Raw genomic sequence first — 25,171 nt, forward strand, 5'->3', positions numbered from 1 at the left:
ACTGGGGGACACCTCAATGTGTAGTGCTGTTTTAAATTGAATTGATTTTCAAAGAGTAAATGATATCTATTTATTTATTTATTTTTTGGTATCACTTTTTGATAAATTATTTATTAGAAAATATAACAGTTTTTGCTATTCTGCACCAGGAGGTGGCTGCACAAGTCTGATATTCCATTATATTTTGATTACTTTTCTGTATCTTGATGATACAGATACTTTTTAATGTCTTTAATGAAAGGCCCACCTGTTCTGAGGAGTCACATTTGATATGGACAGCAGTAAAAGTGTTTCATTCAAACATAACTAGACCTTAAACTGATGCAAATAGACACAAACATATTCAGTAGCTTGCATTTTGAATTTATTGCAAACATATGTAGGCTTGTCAGTCTACATTACACTCATTCATCATGTTCATTACTTTCAAGCTTGTAAGTGATAACACAGCACTTACTTCTCCTTTCAAAGTATCTCTCCGCTGTCATCCTGACCTCTGTCTTTTTCTGGGGCAGCCACGTAACACAGTTGACATTATGCATAAAACATATACAGTGCCATTATTTGACTTTTGACTTTTTTCACGACCATTAGGCATTTCATTCAAAAACAATAGACGCCCTTTTTCTTTGAACATTCACATTTGCACTTATCTCAAACCATCTCACCTTCAGCTGACACTCTTTCTTTATACAAAAGCAAGCATTGATACAGTCAGTTTATCATATTTAACCTCAAAGTCAGCAGGTTTGTTGAGGGACATCTTGAAGAATGTTTTTCAATAAATGATATTATCTATGTAACATTGCATTTTTGGGCAAAATTCACCAGAACAATTACAGTTATTTAAATTTACAATTAACAAGTCCACATAGTGCTCCTGCTATCACCAATCAATGTTTACAGCCATTCATTGCTGTCAGTGTTGGTGACCAAATAATGACGATCCAAGTGCATTAAGTACATAATTATTCACAGATAAAAGTGATACAAGAGACTGAAAATATGCATGTAGGATAAAATGGTATTTATGAGCATCATGTTTGTGACAACATTAGAATAGCAGTTTTACTGGAGCATACAAACTGAAGTAGAGTTGTGATTTATATTATTCTTCACAGGGTTTAAAAATGATAGGTAGACTAAATAATCTATGTGCTAATATAAATAATCTGTAATTAAGATAGAAATGGATCTGTGTGTTATTACGTGCGTCCTTTGCACAACTTGCTGGTCAAACACACACTTGCCCCATTTTCACCAGAACCAAAGAGAAAAAGGAAAAGCTGTGGGGAGATTTCACTTCTGGTGAGTAATGTTTTGGGGCTCTTGAACCATAACACTTCATATTTTAATATTCTATGGCAGGAGGTAGCATATTACAGCTCATAATTTGGACCTATCAGTAGTTAATAAGTTTCTCAGTAACTAGTTTGATATTTAATATTTAGATGCTAAACATTTTTTTCCAAAAATGTCTGAAAAGTAATTTCTTTTCAACAGATTTTGAAATTTTTAAATAAATAATTGTTTTACTTGCTCTGCTCTCAAATGCCTCAAGGGCAAATTACCTTAAAATTATGAATTAAAACGCTAATTTTAAGAAATACAATGTGTCGTGAATTACATGTACAAATTTTATCTTAGATTTCACCTCAAAATGCATTAAATGATGCAACATCAAGTTGCTCTAAAGAGCAAACCATGTCCAATATACTGCACAGTCAAAAACAAATCTTCCAAATCACTGCATGAATTCACATCATTTATAATGAAATCAACTCATAGGGCAATTTACATAAAGTCTAAATCATCATAAAGAGGCACAATAACACATATTTTACAGAATGAAGGTACATAGACTGACCAGCAGCTCCAAATACCTTTAATATTGTGTTTAGTTTTGAAACATGCTAAAACAGCAGCCTATTATCTGCATAACTTCTACATAAGATGCTGGTATTACTGAGCCAGGTAAAGCACAACGACCCATGGTGCCTCACTGCATATCCAAAAGGAAACAAGAGACAGGACAGAGAAAAGTGAATAACACTAGAACTTCACTACACAAAAGGCAGTAATGAACCAATCCAAGTCTGGATGTGATCAGTTAATATAGAATTTTTATACAAGCTTCAATTAATACACATTTAAGCAGAAAAAAGGGTGTTTTAACAAGAGAAACTGACACTGCTGCGTTGTAAAGAGTAAAGACACACCCAACATATGTATTGTCTGCTCCTGTCTACTGTGAAGTAACATGACTCCTTGTTGTACGCTCACAAAATCCCGAAATGCCGTGCATAACTTACAGCCACAGACACAGACACATTCAGATGCACACGCAACTCCCATCTCATTACACAAAAGTGTAAAATAAACACTGATAGAGGAAGTTATCCCCTAAACATCCCAGCTGGTACTGACTCATTAGGCCCAACACTACTTAGGAAACACTGACCTAAGTACACTGTTGAACCAGAGTCCCAGCTCTGCTTCATCTGAGCAACACTCTTGTGAGTGTTTCTCTTTTCTTCTCAATATAACAGTCAAGGTGCGTGCTTTCAAAACCACGACATACAGCACATCAGTTATGCAGGTATTAGCAGCATTTTGTGACTCATGACATGCAGTCATGACTACTTCAAGTAGAACATGAGACTTGTAAAAATATGGAAAAGATGTTGTGAAGGTGGACAAATAGTGTTGGAGGGTAGTAATACGATATACAGCAATGTCAATATTTTTAATTACTGTGAATTGGGACAGCTCTGAAACATATTATTTAAAAATACATACTGTAATTTTAATTTCTCTTCTGACAGAGCTTACTGAAGAAATGGATGAGGTGAATTAACATTACCTCATCATCTGTGAATCTGTGAGTTTTTGAAATTCAGTGCATACAAATGGTCCCTGTCCTTATGAATCTGTGTATAATATAGGTTTTATTTGTTGTAAGTTATTACCTCATTGTGTGAGTTAAAGCAAGACTATGTAACTTTTGCTGAACAGCGGCCATTTTGGCAATAAGTGATAATTACAAGGCTCCTTAAAGACATTAGCAATCTGACTCAGAGCCATAGATTTATCATGAGAATTACATATTGGACTCCAAGCTGCTAGCCATTCTTTCAGTGAAAGCTGCTAATCCAGTGCATACTGTGGGAAAAAAAAGGCTTCTCTCTTTTTGGTTTGTATCTGCATTGTGAAGCCCATAACACATGAACATAATCATTTCTTTCTCTTACTGTGCGGGCCCACCCCATATAGACCTTTAAAACAGCTTCTTTTGGCTCTCTGAAAGTTTTACAAAAGTGATGCCTGCATGGGTTAAACATTTATAATACAAAGATGAATTGACTCCTTTTGTTTAGACTTTGTGGTGCCCTGTTAATTGTTTTACAGATATCCACCCATCCATTTGTTTTCCTTAATTTATCTGCATCCAGGTCACTGTTTCATCATGCTAAGCAAGGTACCCCATACATCCTTCTCCCTAGCTATGTTCTCCAGCCCCTCCTATTGGGATCCCAAAGCATTTCCAGTCAAAATGGGATATGTAATCCCTCCAGCATGTTCTGGGTCCGCCTTGTGGTCTCCTCCCAAGTGGATGTGCTAGAATACCTCCAAAGGGAGGTGTCCAAATGAGATGCCAAAACCTCGTCAACTGATGCATTTCGACACAAAGGAGCATCTGTTCAACTCCAACTCAGCCTTATTGAACATTTGAGCTCCTCGGGAGACCAGCCACCCTGGAAAGGAAACTAACCTCAGCAGCTTGTGTCTGTGATCTTATTCTTTCTGTATTATCCAAACCTAATTACTATAGATGAGGGTTGGAGCAGAGGTCAACTGGTAAATCTTCGCCTTCAGGCTCAGCTGCCTCTTCACCACAACAGTCTGGTACAGTGTCCACATTACTGCTGACAAAGCACCAATCCACCTGTCAATCTCACGCTCTCTACACCACAAGATACTTGGAGGCAGTGATTCACTCATAGCCCGAGGTCAGCAATCTACCATTACATTACAGATTACCTTGTTCTCATACTTGGAAGTGCTGACCCTTCTTCCTGCCCTTCATACTTGACCGCAAACTGTCCCAGTAAACACTGGTAGTCACAGTGTGATGAAGCCAGCAGAACCACATCATCCATAAAAAAATAGAAGTAATCCTGAGGCCACCATACCGGACACTCACCATACCTTGGCTGCACCTTGAGATTCTGTCCGTGAAAATCACAAACATAACTGGTGACAAGGCACTACCCTGGTGGAGCTCAACGCCCACTAAGAATGCACTTGACCTCCTGCCGAGAATGCAAACACAGCTTTTACTTTGGTTATACAAGGATCGATTGGCTTCCAGTACCCCAAACTCCTGCACTATCCAACAGAAGTCATAAGCCTTCTCCAAGTCCACAAAACAGTTGATGGGCTGTGACCTCTCCGCTGTTCACTGTTCCACAACCAGGATGGAATCCGCGTTACTCCTCTTGAATCCTAGGTCGGTCAATTGAATAAAGTCTCTTGTCCAGCACCTGAAATGAGCTTTCTCAAGGAGGCTAAGGGTGTCACCCCTGATAATTGAATCACACCCTTTGGTCCACTTTTTTAAAAGTTGAAACCACCACCAAGGTCTTTCAGTCCACAGGCACTGTCCCCAACCTCCACAGAACACTGAGGAAGCATGCTGACCAAACCAACGCCACAATGTCCAAAGACCTCCACATCTCAGGGTGAATCTCATTCATCTGGCTTTTGCAGAGCTTTTGGACTACCTCGGTGACCTCCACTAGAGAAACGGACTTGGTTACCCCAAACCCTCCAGTTCCACCTCCTCTATGGAGGACATGTCAGTCAGGTTCAGGAGTTCCTCAAAGTTTTCCTTCCACTGTCCAACAACATTCTTAGTCCAGGGGCCTCATTTATAACTGTTGTGTTGCACAAAACAGGGCCTGAAAGATACGTATGTCATTTCCCACGAAAAAGTTGAGATTTATAAAAATAAACTTGATGGGAGAATATGCGCACCTGTACGGAAACTCTGACCCATGCATACGAACATTTTGGAGACAGGTGAAATTGGCAACGCAGATGGTGAAGTGGTGAATTGAAGCTTTGTTTAATGATTCCTCTCACACATTTAATTTCACTTAATACCAAATGTTAATTGTAGATCCGCTTTATCATAAACATTCAAGCCAGCAATGTTACTTCTGCTTGTGCTAGTGAGTCATAACTATTCCATGAGCACCTTTCAACTTTGACGCAAGCCAACTCAAATGATAACCAATTACATCTGTAATTTATTGTTGAACTATCACTGAAACATTGAGCTCAATGCGGTCTTACCATCACATTCCCAACCCCCGGAGTGCAGAGGAGAGGGCTGTATGTTGCTCACACTCCTGGCCAGTTGTGGAGCAGCACAACGCTGCTGAAATGCCATGATGATGCCAGAATGTGGCAGGTGGCAAGATTCAGGAAAGTCTGACTTGCCTTTCCCCGATATTAAGCGTAAATATATTGATCCTCACCTCAATCACGTTAACTAAGTGATTAAATTATCATCATCTGTTATAGAAATCCAAGATGACATCAAATAACTGTAAAGAATTGCAGAACGGAGCACTGATAGCTTTCTAATAATATCTTCTAATACTGTGCATAAATCACCAAGTACGATTTTAGTTTTCATATAGTGTTTTATGTGTAAAATCGCAGCAGTGAACACGTGACTGTGTTGTCAGGCACACAGAGTGCACTGAAGACACTGCAGTGGCTGCCACACACATTTTGCCTTCTCCAGTCACCTCATCTCACATCTTCACCATCTGCACTCATACATGGATTGTGTAAATTAGAGAAACACCTGTATGGATTTTTTTTTCTGGATTTTGGAGTAAATATAAATGGATGCAGTGTTTATTGTATTTTAGATGTTGAGTGCGTGGTCTCATCAGTCATGCATGTGTCTATATACAGTAGATGCTTAACAAACACCAGGAGGTGAGCTTCGGTGTCCCTGTGCCTCCACTAGTCCATACCCTGACAGTGTGCAGCAATGTGCCTCTTGGCACCTCCATGTCTGACCACTTTGTTCAATTTCACGAATTGTTTTGTTTGTTGCACCGACTGCATTATCAGCTGTTGCAGCCATCAGCCTCTCAAACTTTCTTCTGTTTTTAGTACTGCTGCCAGCCTGGGAGCCAGACAAATCTGCGAGCTCATGTTTTATTTGCTCTGGCAGATACATCTGGCCACCCTCCAGTTCAGACAGATTTCCAGTCGATCTGGCCCCGGTCAGGCCAATCACAACCATTTATCTAATATGGGGAGGGTTTGATACGCTGACTGTACAGAGGAGCATCACCGGTCCAGATCTGAAAGGTCACACATCGCACGTTTTTTTTTGCTCTGATTGGTTGTATGTCTTTTGGTCTGAAAGACTAATTCGCAAATATGCCTGGCTATACTGCTGCTGTTCTCCACAGGAACAGCATGTTTATCAATATTCATGAGGGTTTTTGCATTGACATTGACATTGATTGCATTTATGGTTAATTGTGGGAGTGAAAGGGGTGGGATATGAGGTTCTTCCTCGTGTGCACATTTTGAAGTTAATTGTGATTTATAAAGGGAAAATATGTGCATTTGTGCATGCACAAAGTTTTATAAATCCAATTATTATTTGGCGCACGCTATTTTTGGCTTTTTGTGTGCATGTACACTTTTGGTTTGGATCTTACAAACTGTTTTATAAATGAAGCCCCTGGTCAGCAGTCCTCCTTTGAGTTTTGCTTCCACAACCACAGAAGCTGCAGTCCCTCTGGCCTCCTGATACCTTTCTGCTGCTTCAGGAGTCCCCTGGGCCAAGCAAGCCTGAAAGGACTCCTTTTCCAGCTTGAAGGCCTCCTTCACTGCTGGTGTACACCAGTGCATTCTTTAATTGCCGCATATGACAAGCACAGAAACCTTCTGGCCACAACTCCAAGCAGTTGTTTCTGCAATGGAGGCCTTGAACATGTTCACATGGATTCCATGTCCCCATCCTCCCTCGGGATGCTGGAAAAAATCTTCTATTTCTTTTATAATCGTGTTTGTTGGAATACTCTTCTTTGGGGGGATTTTTTTTTTTGCTGCTGTACCACGTTTGGCCAATGAGATAAACTGGCTGCAAGCCCAACTCGCTGTGATGTATCTAAGAGTAGCGGGACCAGAAGCAGGAACGCAACAGTAGCACATGTAGATGATAGTCATAATGTCAGTAAACTGACTCTATCAAGTCATTTACACACTAAGATCTATCTGAAGTTTACTAACATTAGCTAACATGGTCATACCAGAACAAGAAAGGTTGTAGCACCAAAGTGTATTGTGGATAACTGAGGGTTGTGTTATCTCTTTCAGAAGTTACATAGTTTTGCTTTAAATGTATGATAAAATGTATGATAAAATTAAATTCGTATTAATAAAACAAGTCATTGCCAATAATGACTTACACAGAACTCTTAATAGAAAACCTGCCTTGTTTCCTTTTGAATAGAGTTGCAGTGAAACAGCATTTCAACAGAGATCAAGACAGCAGCTGTATTGAAAGCATTACAAAGCAGATTCATAAAGCAACACTGTGACTTTAGAATTAATAAGGTTCTATCTCACATTTTTGTCAAAAATTAGTTATTCACATGAAACTATTCTTTGCAAGTTACTGACATTTTGTGTAGGTTTATTTTTTGATTTCTGCATTATTGGCCCTTAAAATCTGAAAAAAGGGTTCTATCTCAAAAAACAATCTCAAACTTTGTGCTATAAGGTTCCATCTGCAAAGCACCAATCAGTGCTGGGAATGTAGACAGGAGGACCAATCAGGTTCCACCTCTTTACCATGTGACCTCACTGCTCTGTGACTGTGGTTAAAGGAGCTGAAAAGATCATGAAATGTTGCTCAATCTTAAGTTTTGAAACCTCTAAATTGATTATTTTTTCAAAAATAATTATGTATGACACTAATACAAAAACCAACTGAGCTGAAAGTCAGTTTTTAGTCTTTTTTAATTTTTACTTTTATCTAGCATGATAGTCAGCTGGTATGCTGAGTTTAATTACCCAGTTAGCACACTTGCTATCGATTATTAATGTTATTATTCGTGACTTAAATTAATCTGACTACTAATAAAAGCCAAAATGTTAATATGTAAGAATATGAGATAATTTCAGGCTGCTAGTTGCTGATGCTAATGCTAATGCTGCCTGTTGCTAACTGGGTTTGTGTGTCTTTAACATTATAACTTGAGCCCTGCAGCAGACAGTGATGACAGAGGAACATTCAGAGCTCAGACACTGACAGAGATCCCAGTCTGTCAAGAAAGAAGCAAAAAAAGTAACTTTGGGAGCACAAACAGACAAGAAGAGTTATGAAAGGGAGAGCAGCAAAAATCCAACAAAACAAAGCAGAGCAAGGAAAGAAAATATCAGCAAATTTAAAAATGTTTTTTCTAATTGTCTTGAATTTTGTTGGTGGAAAAACTTTATGAATTGTATTATCAGTTAGAGTGTAGTTATGTCTAAATTTAAAACATGCAGGTGAATTGTTGTCTGTGCCCAATTATCTTAAATCATAACTCCCTTCAGTTCATACATTGATCGTGTGTATTAAAACAAAATAAGACTAATCTGTTTACTTTTTTCATCAAAATTACAGCTTTGAAGCCTCAGCAGATAGAAGTTTATAATCCCACATGAAAAGTGAGTTCTCAGAGTTAGAAGGTTCTATCTGAAAATCACCTGAACATAAAAACCCCATTTAAAAATGTGATAGGATTTTGATATCATATGTTTAGACAGTGTTGTGCAAGTTCACACTTCACAAGAGCTAGCTCAAAGTTCAGATCACACAGATTAGTTCACATTCATTTCTTCCGTTTTTTTTTAAACAAACTGCTTCGAGCTATTCTTTTTCAATAGAACCTCCTCCTGCTCATCCATCCCCAGCCCCAATCACTACCACTGCCCACTTCCCAATCTAAATGAATTACTGTATACTACTATAGAATCACAGACAGAGATTACTTTTAAAAGCCAAGAAAAACCAATGTGAATATATGTTTTACCAGTTAAACAATGTGTCATATTATGCAGAAAGTCAAAAAAGAGGTGCAGTAAAGGTATACTGTAGATGCAATGGAAATTTTATTTAGCCTGCATGAACCAAATTATGCAGCAGTTCAAGAAAAAAAAAAATAGATTCATATGCTTCCAAGCGAGCCACCACTGGCTTCATTACAGTCGCGAGCTGAAAGATGCGCTATGATTTCAGTTCTGCAGAACACACAATTTAGAGAAAGCAATAATGGCAAAAAAGACCAGGCTCTTGTTTTTTCATTCTCGGAGGGCAAAATTTGCATGAAAATGTGACATTTTTTCATTTGGACTCTGTACGGATTTGTTCATAAAACTCCTTCAAATATTCACATGAACTGGCTTCAGCAGTACTGGTACTGTAGCTGCGTCTGAATTGCCAGTTGCACTAGCCATGCCGGGTGCCATAGATCCCCGGGATCAACACAGTGCGTGCGTGAGCGTCGTTAACTCCCACAAGAGTTAATGATGCTCATGCTCACGTTCACGTTCATTAGTTGCAAACGGATATGTTTAGTTCACCATTCACCAAAAACATCAATCAACACGCTCTTTTAGCGCGTTCATGCACAACACTGTATTTAGAGAACATTAAGGGTGTCTGTTATTTTGACAAATAAACTAGAACTCTACTGTATATCAGTTTTGCTAACTAGGATGTCAAACTTTGAACCTCAATCACTCAAAACCACTCGGAATGCAGATAGAACCTCATAATTCTAAGGCGTCGACATGGCAGAGCATCAGCCAGCGGACGTGGCTATATGCGTTTACCCTACAAAGTGCTGCAATGCATACAAAATACAGTAATGTCTGCTGCAAGGGTAAACAACACAACAGAATGGGGGAGAAGTTGTTGATGGTGGAAGTTGTCCGGGGGAGTAGATCACAGGGTGGGGTGATGGGGATGAAAACTGCACTTACAGTGGATGAAGGCAGATTCCTCAGTGGGGATTTCTAGAAGTGAAAAAGACGAAATGAAAAATGAGAAATAAAAGTGTTCAACAAAGATGAATGCCATACACACAAAATGAGATTTTAAGCAACTGTTATAAGCCATTGACTTTTCAGGCTGCAGTTCCTGGTTCTGAACCAGCTGACCAGATTCAGTCAGATCACTACCGGGGGCACGCTACTTGATTTGTTTACGTAGGAGTGCTGGAGGTCGGCACCGCTCTCCACCTCCTTCTCCCTGTTTAGGAAAAAGCAGAGGGGGAGGGGGCTATAAAAAGTTGACCCCATCTCAGCCCCGCAGACTCGCTTCCAAGCTGGAGCAGCAGCAGCATCTGATCTCTCCGAGCAGCTGTCCTCTCCCTGCATCAGCACAACAAATACTTTACATTGCCTGACCTTTTCCTCCTGCATCACTATCCCAGCCATGCCCCTGCGTCCCTCCGCCCCAAACACCCCCGCTGCCACCAACACCATCAGCTACACACACGTACACACACACACATACACACACACACACACACACACACACACAAGCACACATCCTGTGTTCCCCTTCACACCACTACTCAACCCCATGCTAGGCCCCTGCCTGCCACGCACCCAGCTGACATGTATCCCTCATGCTCATGGAGTTGTATTATTACTCTGACACATTAGCTGAGAATGGACTGTGACTGGTTGTAAGTGTGTATCTAGTGTATGAGAAAGATTAAATTAATTTAAGAACTTTATAGACAAATTTTATAGAGGATAGAAATCTGACAAAAATCAGCAGATTTACACTGATTTTCGAGTAGTTTCACAGGTTTTCAAGTGTGGCTGCTAGTTAACAAAATCACTCAATGTCTTAAAAGAATAATTTCAGTGATGAGAGTTTGATTTAAAAATTAATAAAGTGTGAATACAAGTGAATACATTTGTAAACCTGACATTGAAAACTGGAAAATAACACTTAGTTTTCCTTGTGACAGCAAAGAGTTAAGAGGTGATAGCTAAAGAGAAAAGAATAAACCAAATTCTGGTTTCAAAATTTGTGCGAGTTCCACTTCACTTGACGTTCTGAGTTAGTATTAAAGTTCCTACACACGAATCCATGTGAGCCATGACGTGGTCCATCCACACTGGTGATGTAACATTTTTGCCTGCAAAGACTTTTCAGGACTGTGTGGATACATACATAATTTAATTACCTTAAATAGTTAACAAAGTGTAGGCAGAAAAATCTACACTTAAATATTTCTTGTTAGTATATGGAGTTTAGTGATGTCATGTTATCCCCAGTATACAGCCCAACTTCAACCTGAGCAGAGGTCTCATCAGTCACAAGTGAAGCACTGGTGTGGCTCTGCAGGGCATTTGAATATGTACCTTTAAAACAGCACTTTTCATGCAAATAATGCATGTTTTTGATAGTGATAAATATAACGTCTGTTAGACTGGTTCCGCCTTCACAGCATGCTAGAGTTATGGAAAAAACAACAAGATTAAGCATTAGAATGCTAGAATAATTGCTTCATGCTCAAGCTTACACTCACAAAGCGCAACTAATCTGACAAAGTGCATCTTAGACCAAGAAAACATGAGCTAAGTGTAAAAACATAGAGCTGAGCTTGACAAGCTTAGTCTAAGATGTCCTAAAATGGCCACTGTACGTTATATTTACTGAGGTTTTGAGATCGCTGCCACTGACACTTACGTATGCCACCAAACAAAAGCAAAGAAGCTGAATTGCATTTGACTTGTGGTCCCCAAAGCCAGCGGCGGAGAGCAAGTAAACATACCAAGGTAAATGTACAATTCTGAAGTACTTCTACTTTCATTTTAGCAGGAGGTAATTCTTTACTTCACAATATGTGTTCAACAACTAGCCTATAATTACTAGTTATCTTCAAAGACATATAAATTTACGAAGCATTATTATCAGTTAAACTATCCAATTGTATAGTAGTCAACAAGCTGCAATATTATAATGCTGCTTACACATTATTGTGTTAGTAATAGTAATAATGTCAATCTTTTTAAGGGGGATAATCCACCTAGTGAGTACTTATACTTTATATTTTACTGATAATTCATACTTTATGCATACCTTTGCATATGTAAAATTTTAAATGCAGGATTCGTAAAGAAGTACTTTTATATTGTTGTATTAGGACTTGTATTTAAGTAATGGATCTACTGTAAATACTTCTTTCACCACTGCTTAAAGTATTTAAAATTCATCTGAAAAACACAATAGCGGTGTCACTTTTCAAAAACAATTACCCAGGATGGTCCACAGGTTTCACTTTGGACAGATTTACTATTTCTAGTTTTGTTCTGTACACGACTTTGTTCTTTGAAAGAGGTGTTGATATTTAGCTTCTTTTTCATTAGGAATCTCATTGTTTTATTTGATTATTTTGGTGTGAATGCATAGTTAAGTAGTCTAAAATCATCAACCTGTATGTAGTACAGGAAGGACTGCTCCAACTCATTCAGCAGGGAGAAAGTTTCATGAAATGTCACGAACAAGGAACGAACACATTAATGAACTGTAATGTTATCCGAGTAATTAAAGCATTTATAACACTGATTAAGAATAACTCGATGGAAGGTGTCACTGACTGGACACCTTCCATCGAGAAATAGTTTCCTGTGACACTTTCCAACCCTGAGAATAAACCATGTAAACAAACTCGTCTCACACTATCAAAATAGCCCGACGATGTGTAATGCAGAGAAAAGGGAACTCAACCGACTCGCTCCAGGACTGTGGCTGAAAATCCAATCTCCCAGCAATCCCAGCCAGAGCTCAGTGGAGTTGGGTTACCTGTCATGAAGCTACTGCATGTCTATTAACACTGACATGCCAGTGCTAATGCAGCCAAGCTGGACTGCTGCTTTAGCAACATTTATGACACAAAAATGATGTAAAAAGTCGTGTAGGTCCCATCAAGACCTCCACACAGGTTCACATGTCTCTCTGTACATGTTATGCAACTGTACCCAGAGACCACATGCTTTAGCAACAATATCCTCAATATTTAACTGTATAAATGATGCCTGACGTCCACTGGGAACATAAACTATTAATTTCAAGGAAAGTGACAAACACTCCTTTTTCACAGCAGACATTCTGACTTGTCACTGTAGCAAAAGTTCAGAATAGTATCAAGGTTTGTGCTCTTGAACTCAGGCTTTTCAAAAGGTAGTGTCAGGTATATGTAGTCAAAAACAAACACAAACAAATAAAAGAGTAGAAGATGCTGTTGTGTGCTGACGATGGTCATTTGACTGAAATGTTTACTTTTTGCACATGAAATAAATTTGTTCTTTTGCATCTCAAGAGCCTCTTCTGCTCTTCAGTGTATGGGTAATCTTTTTACGAAATGTTCTTTTGCATCTCAAGAGCCTCCTCTACTCTTCAGTGTGCGGGTAATGTTTTTATGAAATGGGACTATGGTAGGAAAAGCACAGATGTATCTAATAACATTAACGATAGCTCTGTTCTATTCATGTCCCAATAAGACCACAATACCAGGAAGCTGAAATTGAACAATAATTTTATTATTTACCTCTGTGCTTTTGCTACTGAGTCAAAATGTCTTCCTTGACAAAAGCCTATTACATTTATTCTTAATCGTGTAATTGTAAATTATTTTTTCATGTATATCCAGTATATCCATTGGCCCCCTTTTTTTTTTTAGATAATCCAAAGACTTTGCATTTCATCATTTAGTTTATCTGAATTACTCTAAATGAACAAATTTGAAGATACATGTATATTTGGAGAGACGAGAATAAGAATAACAACTAACTAACTAACCCTAACCTTAACCCTGTCCAGGCCAGAAAAACAATTTATTAATAAACAATAAAAAATAATTTAAAAAAAATGTGTGTGTATGTTTTCATTAAAGTTTAGGTACTGAATATCATATTAAGATACTGAATTGGCGCTTAAATAACAATTATATTTTAATGGTGATACACAGAAAAATAAAGGAATAAGACATATCTTCAAATAAAGTTACTTATTTCTGCTTGAGTAACATTTAAGTCTTTTCACTCCACCAGTGTTTCACAATAAGTCAGACAATTAAATTGAACTAAACTGAACTGCAAACCTTATTTGTGCATTTGAATGCATCTTGAATTTTGAATGGATGGATAGTTTTAGTTATCTGCTTTTAATAGTGTGTATGCAAATGTTGAACAGATGAAAGCACATTCACACAAATTCACAGACACACTTTATCTGGTGTAATTAAAGTGTAGGTTCACAATTTTTCAAGTCTGTCTTAAAACAGCAACTTCAGGTTGAAATATATTTTTGCACAGATTGAGGACTAAGGATTTTGTCTTCTATAATTTACACTGGAAGCACATTAAAATGAGATCTTTTCATGGCCAGTTTGAACAGGATGAATGATTACAGTACGCAAAAACTGTTTCATGCATGGGAACTCACGGGAATGTGCGTATAGTTTTAAGACAGACTTGAAAAAATGAACCTATCCTTTCATCAGGTTAGACGGGGGTTTGGGGAGGGCTGGGCTGCCACTCTGACTGAGCATGTGAAAAATGTATCAACTTACATGTATAATGAGATGTTTTCTTGGTCACCGATGCTCCACTACAAAGCTCATTGTTGTTCCATCAAAGGAAGGAGGGGCGATGATTCTTGGACCTTGTTGTGTTGTGATGCTGATAACTGGCTTCCTGTCAGTGCTCGCTGCACTTCCTCTGGCGCTCACATGTCCCAAACTCACAGGTAGCTGCAGTGGAGCCTCTCCTGTTGCGCTGTAATAAATGCTCTCGCCGCCTGTTGCGTTACTTTCATGCTTAGTGCTTCTGGCGTTTTTCACCTTTTCCCCACCTGCATCCTCAGAGTGACATGCTGACTGTGGCAACACCGCCTGAGCTGGCAGAGTCGGTGAGGGGATGAACCCTGGGTAGATCATGTATGTGGGGGCGTATGCTCCTGGGTTCAGTGCCACTGGGGACAAAGGGAGAGGCACAGGGGTGACAGGTGCTGCAGGTGAATGGGGCATGGGTACATCCACATAATGGCCTGTCTCGGGGTCAAACAGTCGCTTTGTGGTTGGCTGTATCGGAGTGTCCACCAGGTAATAATGTCCTGTAGTTGGGTCCAAAAGCATCTTGCGCTGTGATGTTGAAATTGTCTCTCCAGTTGAAGGTGTGGGTGACACAGTAGTGACAGTGGGAGAAAAACACAACACCTGCTGTGTTTGTGAGCCTGCTGTTGCTGCTGCTGCTGGGTGGTGGTACACGGTTGAAGCTGGGTACTCCATGATTAATGGAGACTTCTTGCTGTCACCTGTGTGTGTTTGGCTACTGTTTGAATTCGCCTCCTTGGAAACCGGCTCTCGATTCAGCAGTTTGATTTCATTCGTGTACCCCAGCCCGGGCATGGTTAAATAGTTCTCAGAGTCCAAGCTGCCCTGTGTGACTGTGGGATTAGTGGGGCTGATTTTGACCTTTCTCTGCTCCACCTGCCCGTGTTTCTGGGGCTCTATTTTCACTGACAGGGGAGCCACCGGTGTCTTGGAGCTTTTCATAGTCGCTGATGTTTGCAGCACAGAGCTTTGAGGAACAGGGTTACTAACTGAAGTTATGCATACACGTGCCTTATTACCATTGCCAAAATGAAGGACACTTTTGTTACTGAATGTTTTACTTTGCTGTGTTTTAAACGTGTCATCGTTATATGGAACGTGTATGATATTCAGAGACCTTTTAACTTCTTGTGATTTGCCTGTCTCTGTGGCATTTATCAAAGACTGAGGGATCCTGTCAGTGTGTGTGTCGGGCTCTGTTAGTCTCCCTGCTGTTGCCTCCAGCTCCTCTGCTCCCTGCTCCTCACGGGCAATAAGTGAAAGCACATGGCTGTCGGTGATGGGTTGTGGAGCTTGAGTTTTGCGCTTCCATTCATTTCTGTCAAAAACATAAAGCTGCTCCATTGTTTTTACTGCAGCTTTAAGTTTCTCTAACGCCGCCTGTTTTGGTATTTTAGGCTCATTTCTCCTTTCAGCTGTCTCACCTGAAAACTTTTCCTGCCTCTGTTTTGTCACTTTGCTGTCAGTATTCGTTTGAATTTCTGATTGGTCAGGATTTAGCTGCTTGGCTACAACAGTTGGCACCCTGTTAGTTGTGCAATGTGAAGGTGTATTTTCACTTTGAGGTGTTTCAGACGGGACATCTCCCTCTGTCTGTTTCTGTGATGCCTCGTTTATCTCTGGTTTGACATTTGTTTTTACAGAGTGGCATTTAATCACAATAGGAGATGGTAATGAATGCTTTACAGGCTCCCTTTTGGCCTTTTCATCAAGTTTATCCCCTGCTGCTGAAGGCCCAGTGGAACTATTATCCAAAGAAACAAAGCGATATGAACTTTTTACTAATTTACGCACATCTCTGACATGATATATTGGAGTTTGAAACTTGCATTTGGTGTCTCTTATGTCTCTAACAGTAAAGTTTGGGATCTTATCTGACGCAGACAAAATGTGACATTTGGTTTCACCTGCTGCTCTAAATGTGTTAACAGTGTTGTAACTTATTTTAGGTGTTAACAGGTTAGCAATATTCAGTGTGCACCCTTTATTTTCTTTCACACTTCTCAGGCATATTTTTATCTCAGGTGTTTTCCCACCCTGCTCGTTTTCTTCTTTGCCTACTATGTTTCCATTATTGCCCGTTTTGAACACTTTCTCACATTTCTGTGGGCCAGCAGGCATGCCTGTGGCAGGTGTATTTCTTGACAAGTCTTGTGTAAATTCCTTCTCCTTTGAAAGAAGCTGGCAGCTTGGAACAAAAAGGAGTTTTGTTAGCATGCTGCTGGTATCTAATTCATCCTTTGCAGTGGTTTCCTTTGTATCGCTTACAGCTGTGGAGACTTCAGCCTCCTTTACAAGATCTAGCTCATCCTCTTTCCATGAATTAAATGCACTACTTTGACTGTGGCTGAGCTGTGCTTTTGGAGGATCACAAGATTCCTTCTTCTCATATTGTCCCTTTTCTGAATCATCCGGCGCTTTGTTGCTTTTCTGCTCCTCTGCAGGCTCACAGGAACTAGCCCTGCTGCCCTCCAGATATTCATCATCAGCAGAATTCACAGTGAATCCTGAGCCTGATTCTGAGGTTTGCCTTTGCAAGCCTCTTCCCACACTCCTGTCTTTCTTCGGGTATCTGTCGCAAACTTCACCCCTCTCCATTTTGCGCTCCTGTTCAAATTGCATCTTTTTGGAAATCACATTTTTCAGTAGACTTGATGCAAAACTTGCTCTTTTCTGTGTATCCCCCGTGTTTTCTGTGTGATGATATTGCATCTTACACCCTGACCTGGCCAACACGGCCCCAGTAACCTCACCGGACCGTGCGTTCTTGGAGGACTTTGGACGCTTCGCTCCTTCAGGTGCAACATTACAGCGGAAATTCAGCGTGACTCCGCGCTGCTTTGGATGAACAGGATCTTTCAGTTCAATCTTTTTGCTAGATGATGAAGCTTGTTGAGAATTTGTTCTCTTATTCGGCGCGTACGTTTTAGTTTGTGATGCTTTCGAGCTGGCGATGGTCTTACCATGCCTCTTACTGTCCACAGTCTTATTCATTTCCAATGTTGCGCTGGAAGTCTTGTGCGCAATTACGCTTCGCTCTTTTCCCCGCGATATGTTTCCATAATTCCAGTCCACATAGGCTGACCACTTGTTTAGCCCATATTCCGACATAGAGGACTCACTGGAGGTGCTAAGATTAATGGCATCAAAGTATGGACATGCCAAGCTCCGGAAAGACTTGGCGGTTAAATTACGCACCTCTTTATCGGCGTCATCCAGCTCACTGATGGAGCTGGACGCTCCACTGGAATACTCATTAATATCTTTCCGCCTTAGTTTGGTTGCAAGGTGCTGACGGCCCGGAGCAGGGATGAAATACTGGGCTCTGTCGCACAAGGGCCCCGCTCTGGCGCCAGAGCTCACGAAGGAGAAGTGGCTCCCGTCTCCAAAGTGTTTTGTGTATCCACACGTGCTGTTGTCAAAGATATTGCCAGGTTCGTTCACTGCCCTGGAGGAGGTTTTTATTGATAAATGAATTTTCCCCGCACCGGCGTCTCCGCTTTCGTTTTTACATACGCTTTCATCTGAGCTGGCGCCTTTGTCCGAGTCACAAAGATCACTCTCCTCCTGCTCAGTGCTGACAACTGCTCCACCAAGATTAGACTGCAGTTTCGCTTGGCTCCTGCCCTCCAGTATCAAAGTCCCCTCCTGTGTTTCATCGCTTTCAAACGAGGCATAATCCACAAAGGAATAAACCAAGTTATCGTCTTCAAAATCCCAACAGGTCCCACGCCCCAGGTCGTAATCTACGTCGTGGTCGAGCTCGGTCAGCTGGATTTCGTGCGTTGTGATATAGTGAGATTCGTCTTCCAAGGTGTCGGAGCCGCAGTGGTCGGACAGCACCGCGCTGGCACCGTCATCCGACTCCGTTTTGCTGTTCAGATACATGTCCGTGTACTGGAGCTCATCACTCTCACTGCACACATGTTCACTGCAGTCACTCGCGTCGAGCTCGGCCTGCTGGCGCTGCTTCTCATTCTCTGAGTCCGGATCAGTGTTGGGAAGTTTGGTCAGAGTTTCCAAGAGAGACTCACCCGAAAGAGGGCCGCAGCCGGTGGCCCGCTTGTCCTCTGATTGCTCTTCAACAAAGTCCTCTGAAATGATTTTACCCTCCGTGCCATGCTCCCCCTGCCTCGCACTGTCGCATTTGATAACTGACAGCTGGTTTCCCTCGCCAGTGAAAGTGACTTTCACTGTTTTTGTGCCGTCCGGTTTCATGTCCAGATCCACATAGTTGGACTCGTCGCTTTTAGTCTCGGCGTGTCCCTTACTGTCCGTGTTGTCCTTATGCTTGTCCTCTCGGAGCAGCTTCCTGTGAAGTCCGGTGTCATCTCGGTAAGTGAGAGTTTCCTCCGCTGCTTCCATTTAGTCCGGTCTTACCGTCAGGTGGTCCTCGTTTACGATGTTATCCTGACACTGGACGGAAAACTCTGCAGGCTGGAGAGACGGGAGGACGGAGAGAGAGAGAGAGAGAGGAGGGAGAGTGAGTGAGAGAGGGAGGGAGAGAGAGGGAGGGAGGATATAGATATGGGGGGGGGGGGGGGGGGGGGGGGGGGGGAGTCCCGAGGAAAATCCCATGATGATTTCTCTCTAATGTGAGTCTCAGTCTCTCCAAATTTTACAAAGTAAAAAAGTTTTTGTAACGCTGTGCTACAAGAAGCACGTGGTCCTATGAAACTAACCTCCAAAAAGTCGAGATTCAGCACCTTTCTTGGAAGAACAGCTCCTCTCCATGAGTCCAATAAAATGGCTTTTACACTCATAAGTAGTGGTGGATAGAAAGCTATAATATCCTCATTAAGTAGAATTAGCAGTTATTTTACTTAAAATGTTTAAATTTTACAATCTACTTGAGCAAACGTTAAAAAAGTGGTACAATTAAAATGTGATCAGAGCAAAAGTTACTCAATATTATCAATGTAAAAATGCAGAAAGTGCAGAATGTAAAACCAGATGATTGCTAATACTGACAATACTTAGCCTATACTCTTTCAATGAAGATGTACTCAGACTAGAATTGAAATTATTAGTTGATCAGTCAATTAATCGATAGACAGACAATGAATCGGCAATTATTTGGATGGTCGATTAATCATTTTAGTCATTTTTTATGTAAAAATGTCAAACATTTCCTTGCTCTAGCTTCTTAAATGTGAATCTATTTTATAGCCTACTTTACTTTGTCATACATAGTGACCTGGATATGTTTGGGCTTTGGGAAATTGGCATTTTTCACTATTTTCTGACATTTAATAGATAAACCAACTAAACAATAAATCTTGAAAGTAAATTAATCAATAATGAAAATAACTGTTTGTTGCAGTCCAAATTCGGACCATTTATTAAGGTACAAGTATCAATACATTAATGTAAAAATACAAGTAAAAGTCCTGGATTCAAATAGTGCTATTAGCAACATTTACTATTGAAAGTAAACTTACTCACAAAAAGCCTCTGTGACTGATCAATCATTAAATATAACATTAATAGATTTCTAATACTAATGCATTTAACTGCTGGTTGAGGTGGAGATATAGTTTTAATTGCTGTATAAAGTTCGGTAGTTTGGTCTTCCCAACCAAGAGGTCTGGTATCTTTCTAAGGGTCACAAAATAAATCTGAGAGGTCGTGAGATGATTAATGGGGCCTCAAACTGTTATTTAAATAAAACCATCTGAGAAGTTTAGAGGGGAAATGTCAAAATACTCATAAACATCTGAAATGTAACAAGGAGCCCCAACCAGACACTTGTTTTGTAAGGGGTCACAGGCCAAAAAGGCTGGGATCCAGTAGTTTAATCTTTAACAATGCACTGTATTTTATAAACTTGTTATATACTGTATGTTTTAATGTAAAATCTTAATCTGAAAGTAATAACTGTCAGATAAATGTAGTGGAGTAAAAAGTGAAATATGTCCCTCAGAAATATAGTAGAGTAGAAGTTTAAAGTGGAAATGCCTAAGTACAAGTAACTCAAAATTGTACTTAACTATAGACCTTGAGTAAATTCTACCTCTGTACTCTGTAAGTACATTATTTGAAATGTGTGAAACTCTCCACAACTAGACAGCTGAAAAATATTGATGAAATAACGGCACATATGATATTGGCACTGATAATATTTGCGGATATGAGAATGCCATCAGTGCTCTGCCCTCTCATTGAAACAGCTGCCTACCCTTTATGGAGAAAAATACTCAACAGCAGCTGGTGACAGTCAGTGAAAAGAATTTACTATAAGTTCATCCATTCATCTGCAGATGTAGAATGAGAACGACTTTTCTGTCGAGAGTTAATTCCAACTTTGCACCCTGAACTGCTAATTCAAAGGCTGGACAATAGTAAATGGAGGTTATGTGTGTTTGATAATGATGTTTGCTCTTTCGCGCATAATAATGATCCAGTTATTAAAGCTATGCATGTCTAAGTGTTGAAGACACAAGTGTGGTTTCTGGACAGGGCCCCAGATTGGTGGTATGCAGCAGGGAGGGGCTGGGCCAACAGTTGCTCCATGTGGAGGGCACATTGATAGCAATATCAAGGACAAAGGCCACCAGTATAAAGCCTTTGTCACCCTCAAATCCCACTTTACCCTCTGTGTCATTAATGGGGTGTCGCCTCTTAGATATAAGCTGTTTTTGAAGTATTAATCCAAATGGTGAAGCCTGATATCTGCCATGTATGAGTGCCTCTACTGTCTTGCAAATACAAACAGAAGTAACTACTAAATGACATGACTCAAGCCTATAATTCCTATTGAATGACATAACAGTGCTTAAATACTATAAAAATCTTTCTTTCAGTTTGCAGTTAAACCTCTTAGTTGATTGTGGTAAAACAACTGAAAGTAAACTTTAAAATGAAAATTAAACACCTCCATTACACTTCATACAACTGAATATATTGTCATATATCGTCTTTTCTAAAGGGCTGAGCTATTAAAGATTACATTTTCTCTATCTGTGCCCAAATGTGAACACACACAGGTTCAACTGACCTCCACAAAGATGATAAATTTAGGTAGCTATTTAAAATGGGGACACCGCTCACGCAAGCATGTTGAGATCAGTTTCTTACAGTGGCTACATTAAAACAGCAGGTGTTAAATCATGAGCACCATTAATCAACGCCATGAATAGTCCACGTGAAGACCTTTTCAACCCTCGCTCACACATCAGATGTTGATACAGAACAGGGTCGCCACTGAGAATTGATACACAATATGTACCTGCTCTAAAAATAACTGTTAGAGTGTGTGGCATGAGTCGAACAGTAACACAGCAAATCTTACAGTGTTAACAAGTGTTAATTTCACAGTGACAGATTTTCAGAGTTGACATGTGTTGGTCAGACAGTTGTATGTATGCTCACAGAGCTGACAAAGGTCTATTCGAAAAGTGTTTGATTAACCCTGATAGCTGCATACAGTATACACACATATATTACATTATTATTACTATTATAAGTAAAAAGAAATCCTTACCTTGATGTATTACATTATACATACCATCATATATGTAATATATGTATGCAAAACCATTTTGGATTCCTGAAACTGGATTTCCACCATTAAATTACATCAAAATGATTACAGTTGTAATTAAATGTCAATTTAGTTTAGAGTTTTGTTGATCATTTACTTAAGTAAAAGTAACAATACCACAGCATAGAAATACTCCATTACAAGTAAAAATGTAGGACATTACAAGTCCTGTATTACAAATATCACTTAAGTAAATGTATAAAATTATTAGATACAAAAATTTACTTAAAGTATTTAAAGTAAAATTATGAAATTTTGGAACCCATTATGCAAAATGTCCTCACTCAGTGTTCTATTTATTATATATACTGTATACAGATATAAAGTGGCTGTAAAAAGTATTCACCACTCTTGGATTTGTCATGTTTTGTTTTAAAACATTGAATCAAAAAGGGTTTAATATGGATTTTTTTTTTTTACACTGATCAACAGAAAAAAATACTTGAATACTTGAATGTTATTTTAACATGAATGTTATTTTAACATGTTCAAAATAAAAATAAATAAACAATCTGAATGTAAAGATGAAAAGAGATGTCCACAAAGTGATCTAAATGAATTATAAATACAAAAAAAATATAAAATACATCATCTGTTTTACATGTAAAATATTGATCTGAAAAGTAACTAAAGCTGTCAAATAAATATAGGAGTAGAACATATAATATTTCCCTCTGAAATGTAGTAGAGTGGAAGTACAAGGTAGTGTAAAATGGAAATACTCATGTAAAGTAAAAGTACCTCAAAACTGTACTTAAGTACAGTACTTCAGTAAATGTCCTTAGTTGCTTTCCACCACTGTATTTAACTTATGTAACTGAGAGCAATTTGTAATCTCTGAGTTTGATAAGTTCAACATAAATATACATTTTATAATGACTAATATCCATGAATCATTTCTATGCATTTTTTTTCTTTTCAAACTCACTGACCTGGTTGGTCAGTCATTACAAACTCTTGCAAACTCACACATTTACTATGCAACCAGAAATTGTTCAAACCTACAAAACTTAATTTTGAAATCTAGTAGAGATCTGAAAGTTTCTAAAGATACCAAATATGTTCAATAAAATGTTGATGAATATGTTGGTAAAAATACCAAATTTCTAGGTATGTAAAATATTTACATACAATGTAACATTGCAGCCACAAAAATCATTAATTGAGATATATATATATATATATTTTTTTTGGTCTTTAATTTAAAATAACAAATTATAGTTTAAAACTGACAACAGTAAAACAGTAAACAGTAAAAACAGAAGTTATTACACTTACTACAGTACAAAATACACAAAATATATGAACAAGTCTTTCAGTCAGTGTAAACGCATAACTTCGATTAGAGCTCAACCAAGCTGTTTAAGAATATATCTGATATTGTCAAAGATTTTTCAAACCTTAAGGCCACTTAAGTGGAAATTTTTTTTGTCAATTAAAATTAATTTTTGCTGTATCGCTGTATAATGAAGAGAAAAAAACCCAAACAGTTTGAGATGTGAGAATTTGCCCAGAAGTTGAATGTAGATTAGCAGACTGGTTCATTGTAAGCAGCATACAGTACCTGTATAATATATTGATGTTTCTTGGGAGATCGTGCCATCTAGCATCTACCGGAGTTTCTTGATACCGACTGCTGAGCCTCATACAGCTCCTGAGTGGGAACTGGAGAAGTTTGAGCGCTTGAACACCTGCTGTGGAGCAGTCACCAGCAGCCAGACGCTGCTCTTCTCCAGGTTACCCTCCTCCCACCCCAAACCCTCAAGGCTTCATGGTTCAAAGGGTAAAAGGTCGTCTTTGGATTTGAAAGTGTATATGAGCTAGTTTAGTGGATGTTAGGGATTAGAGCGTTACCCTAAACCTCTGATAATGACAATTCACTTAAGGAGGATAAATGATCTCTGTGAGTATTTAGGTCACTTTTACTGACCTCCTGGTGAAAGGTTCAGCAGGTTTATCAAGTTTTAAATATCACAGATGTGAAGATGCAATACATTCATAGCAAAATGCAGCAGAAACATTTGTTTACAAGTTTGAGGAGAACCTGCCATATTGTTTCATGTTAAGTAAAATTTTTATGTATACATGCAATGGGAATCATGTGAGGCTTGTTGGAAGATATGTATAGGGAATTGATTACTTGATATGGAAGAAAGCAGGCTGACAAGACAGATATTTACTTGGGATAAACAAATAATTGGTTCTTGGTTAAAAGATGTGCACATTGTTCTACAACTCTGGTTTGATGATATGCAATAAAAGCTCAACATTTGTTCAGAGAATCTGTGTTTGCTCAGAGTATAAAGGGCATTTGGCTGATGCTATGTGGACTACAATGAAACTGTGTGTATTTAGGATGTTAAAAAAAATTAATATGAGAATGACGTAGATAATTTGTATTTCTGTCTCTATGTGCTCAGCTGAGATCTGGTATTTTACCAATTATATAGTCCAAAATAAATCTAAAAATTTCAAATGTGTCTCAAAGAGCTTTGAAATCTGCACAACATTTACACCCATCTGACCTTAAACCTCTGAGTATGTTTGATTTGTTCCAGCTGTCAAAAGTGTGAAAAGTTATGTTTGAATTTCAAACTGTCACATGTGAGTTTGCAGTAGAGAGTCACTGTAAAACTTTATGGCTCGTAAATCTTTCAATTGTGCTTTTTAGATCATTAATAAGCCATTCACAATTTTTGGGTTGTGAAAAATCTTACAGTCCTCCAGCATGACTGTCTTTTTTTTTTAAATCTAGCTCCTATATTTAACAAAAAACAAAACAAAAAAACAAACAAACAAAAAAAAAACAACTCCAGTGGACCATTCAACCACTAACTCTACAACCTATTCACATTTTACCTACAAAATTGTCAGCTTATTGGAAAGTAAAAAACAAAACAAAACA

At 39.0% G+C, this 25,171-nt stretch overlaps 1 protein-coding gene across 2 annotated transcripts; it reads right to left on the reverse strand.

Annotated features, from left to right (window-relative positions):
- Positions 1–342: 342 nt before the first annotated feature.
- LOC137179788 (uncharacterized protein C4orf54-like) lies at positions 343–19,200 on the reverse strand. Of its 2 annotated transcripts, XR_010927874.1 has the most exons (3): positions 14,682–19,200; positions 8,452–10,104; positions 343–8,393 (listed from the first exon to the last, which is right to left on the reverse strand). XR_010927874.1 is itself a non-coding variant. In XM_067584741.1 (2 exons), exon 1 carries the CDS (start codon positions 19,086–19,088, stop codon positions 14,706–14,708), a length of 4,383 nt encoding a protein of 1,460 aa, XP_067440842.1. In that variant the 5' UTR covers positions 19,089–19,200; the 3' UTR covers positions 343–10,104; positions 14,682–14,705. The 2 variants fall into 2 exon arrangements, 1 of the variants encoding a protein (XP_067440842.1); XM_067584741.1 differs by having other exon boundaries at positions 343–10,104.
- Between the last annotated feature and the right edge of the window lie 5,971 nt (positions 19,201–25,171).

The sequence above is a fragment of the Thunnus thynnus genome, chromosome 3 (assembly GCF_963924715.1).
Source record: "Thunnus thynnus chromosome 3, fThuThy2.1, whole genome shotgun sequence".
NCBI classification, from domain to species: Eukaryota; Metazoa; Chordata; class Actinopteri; order Scombriformes; family Scombridae; genus Thunnus; species Thunnus thynnus.

Excerpts from the sequence above, each read along its gene's own strand:
- LOC137179788 (XM_067584741.1), bottom strand. The coding sequence starts at position 19,088 with ATGGAAGCAGCGGAGGAAACTCTCACTTACCGAGATGACACCGGACTT.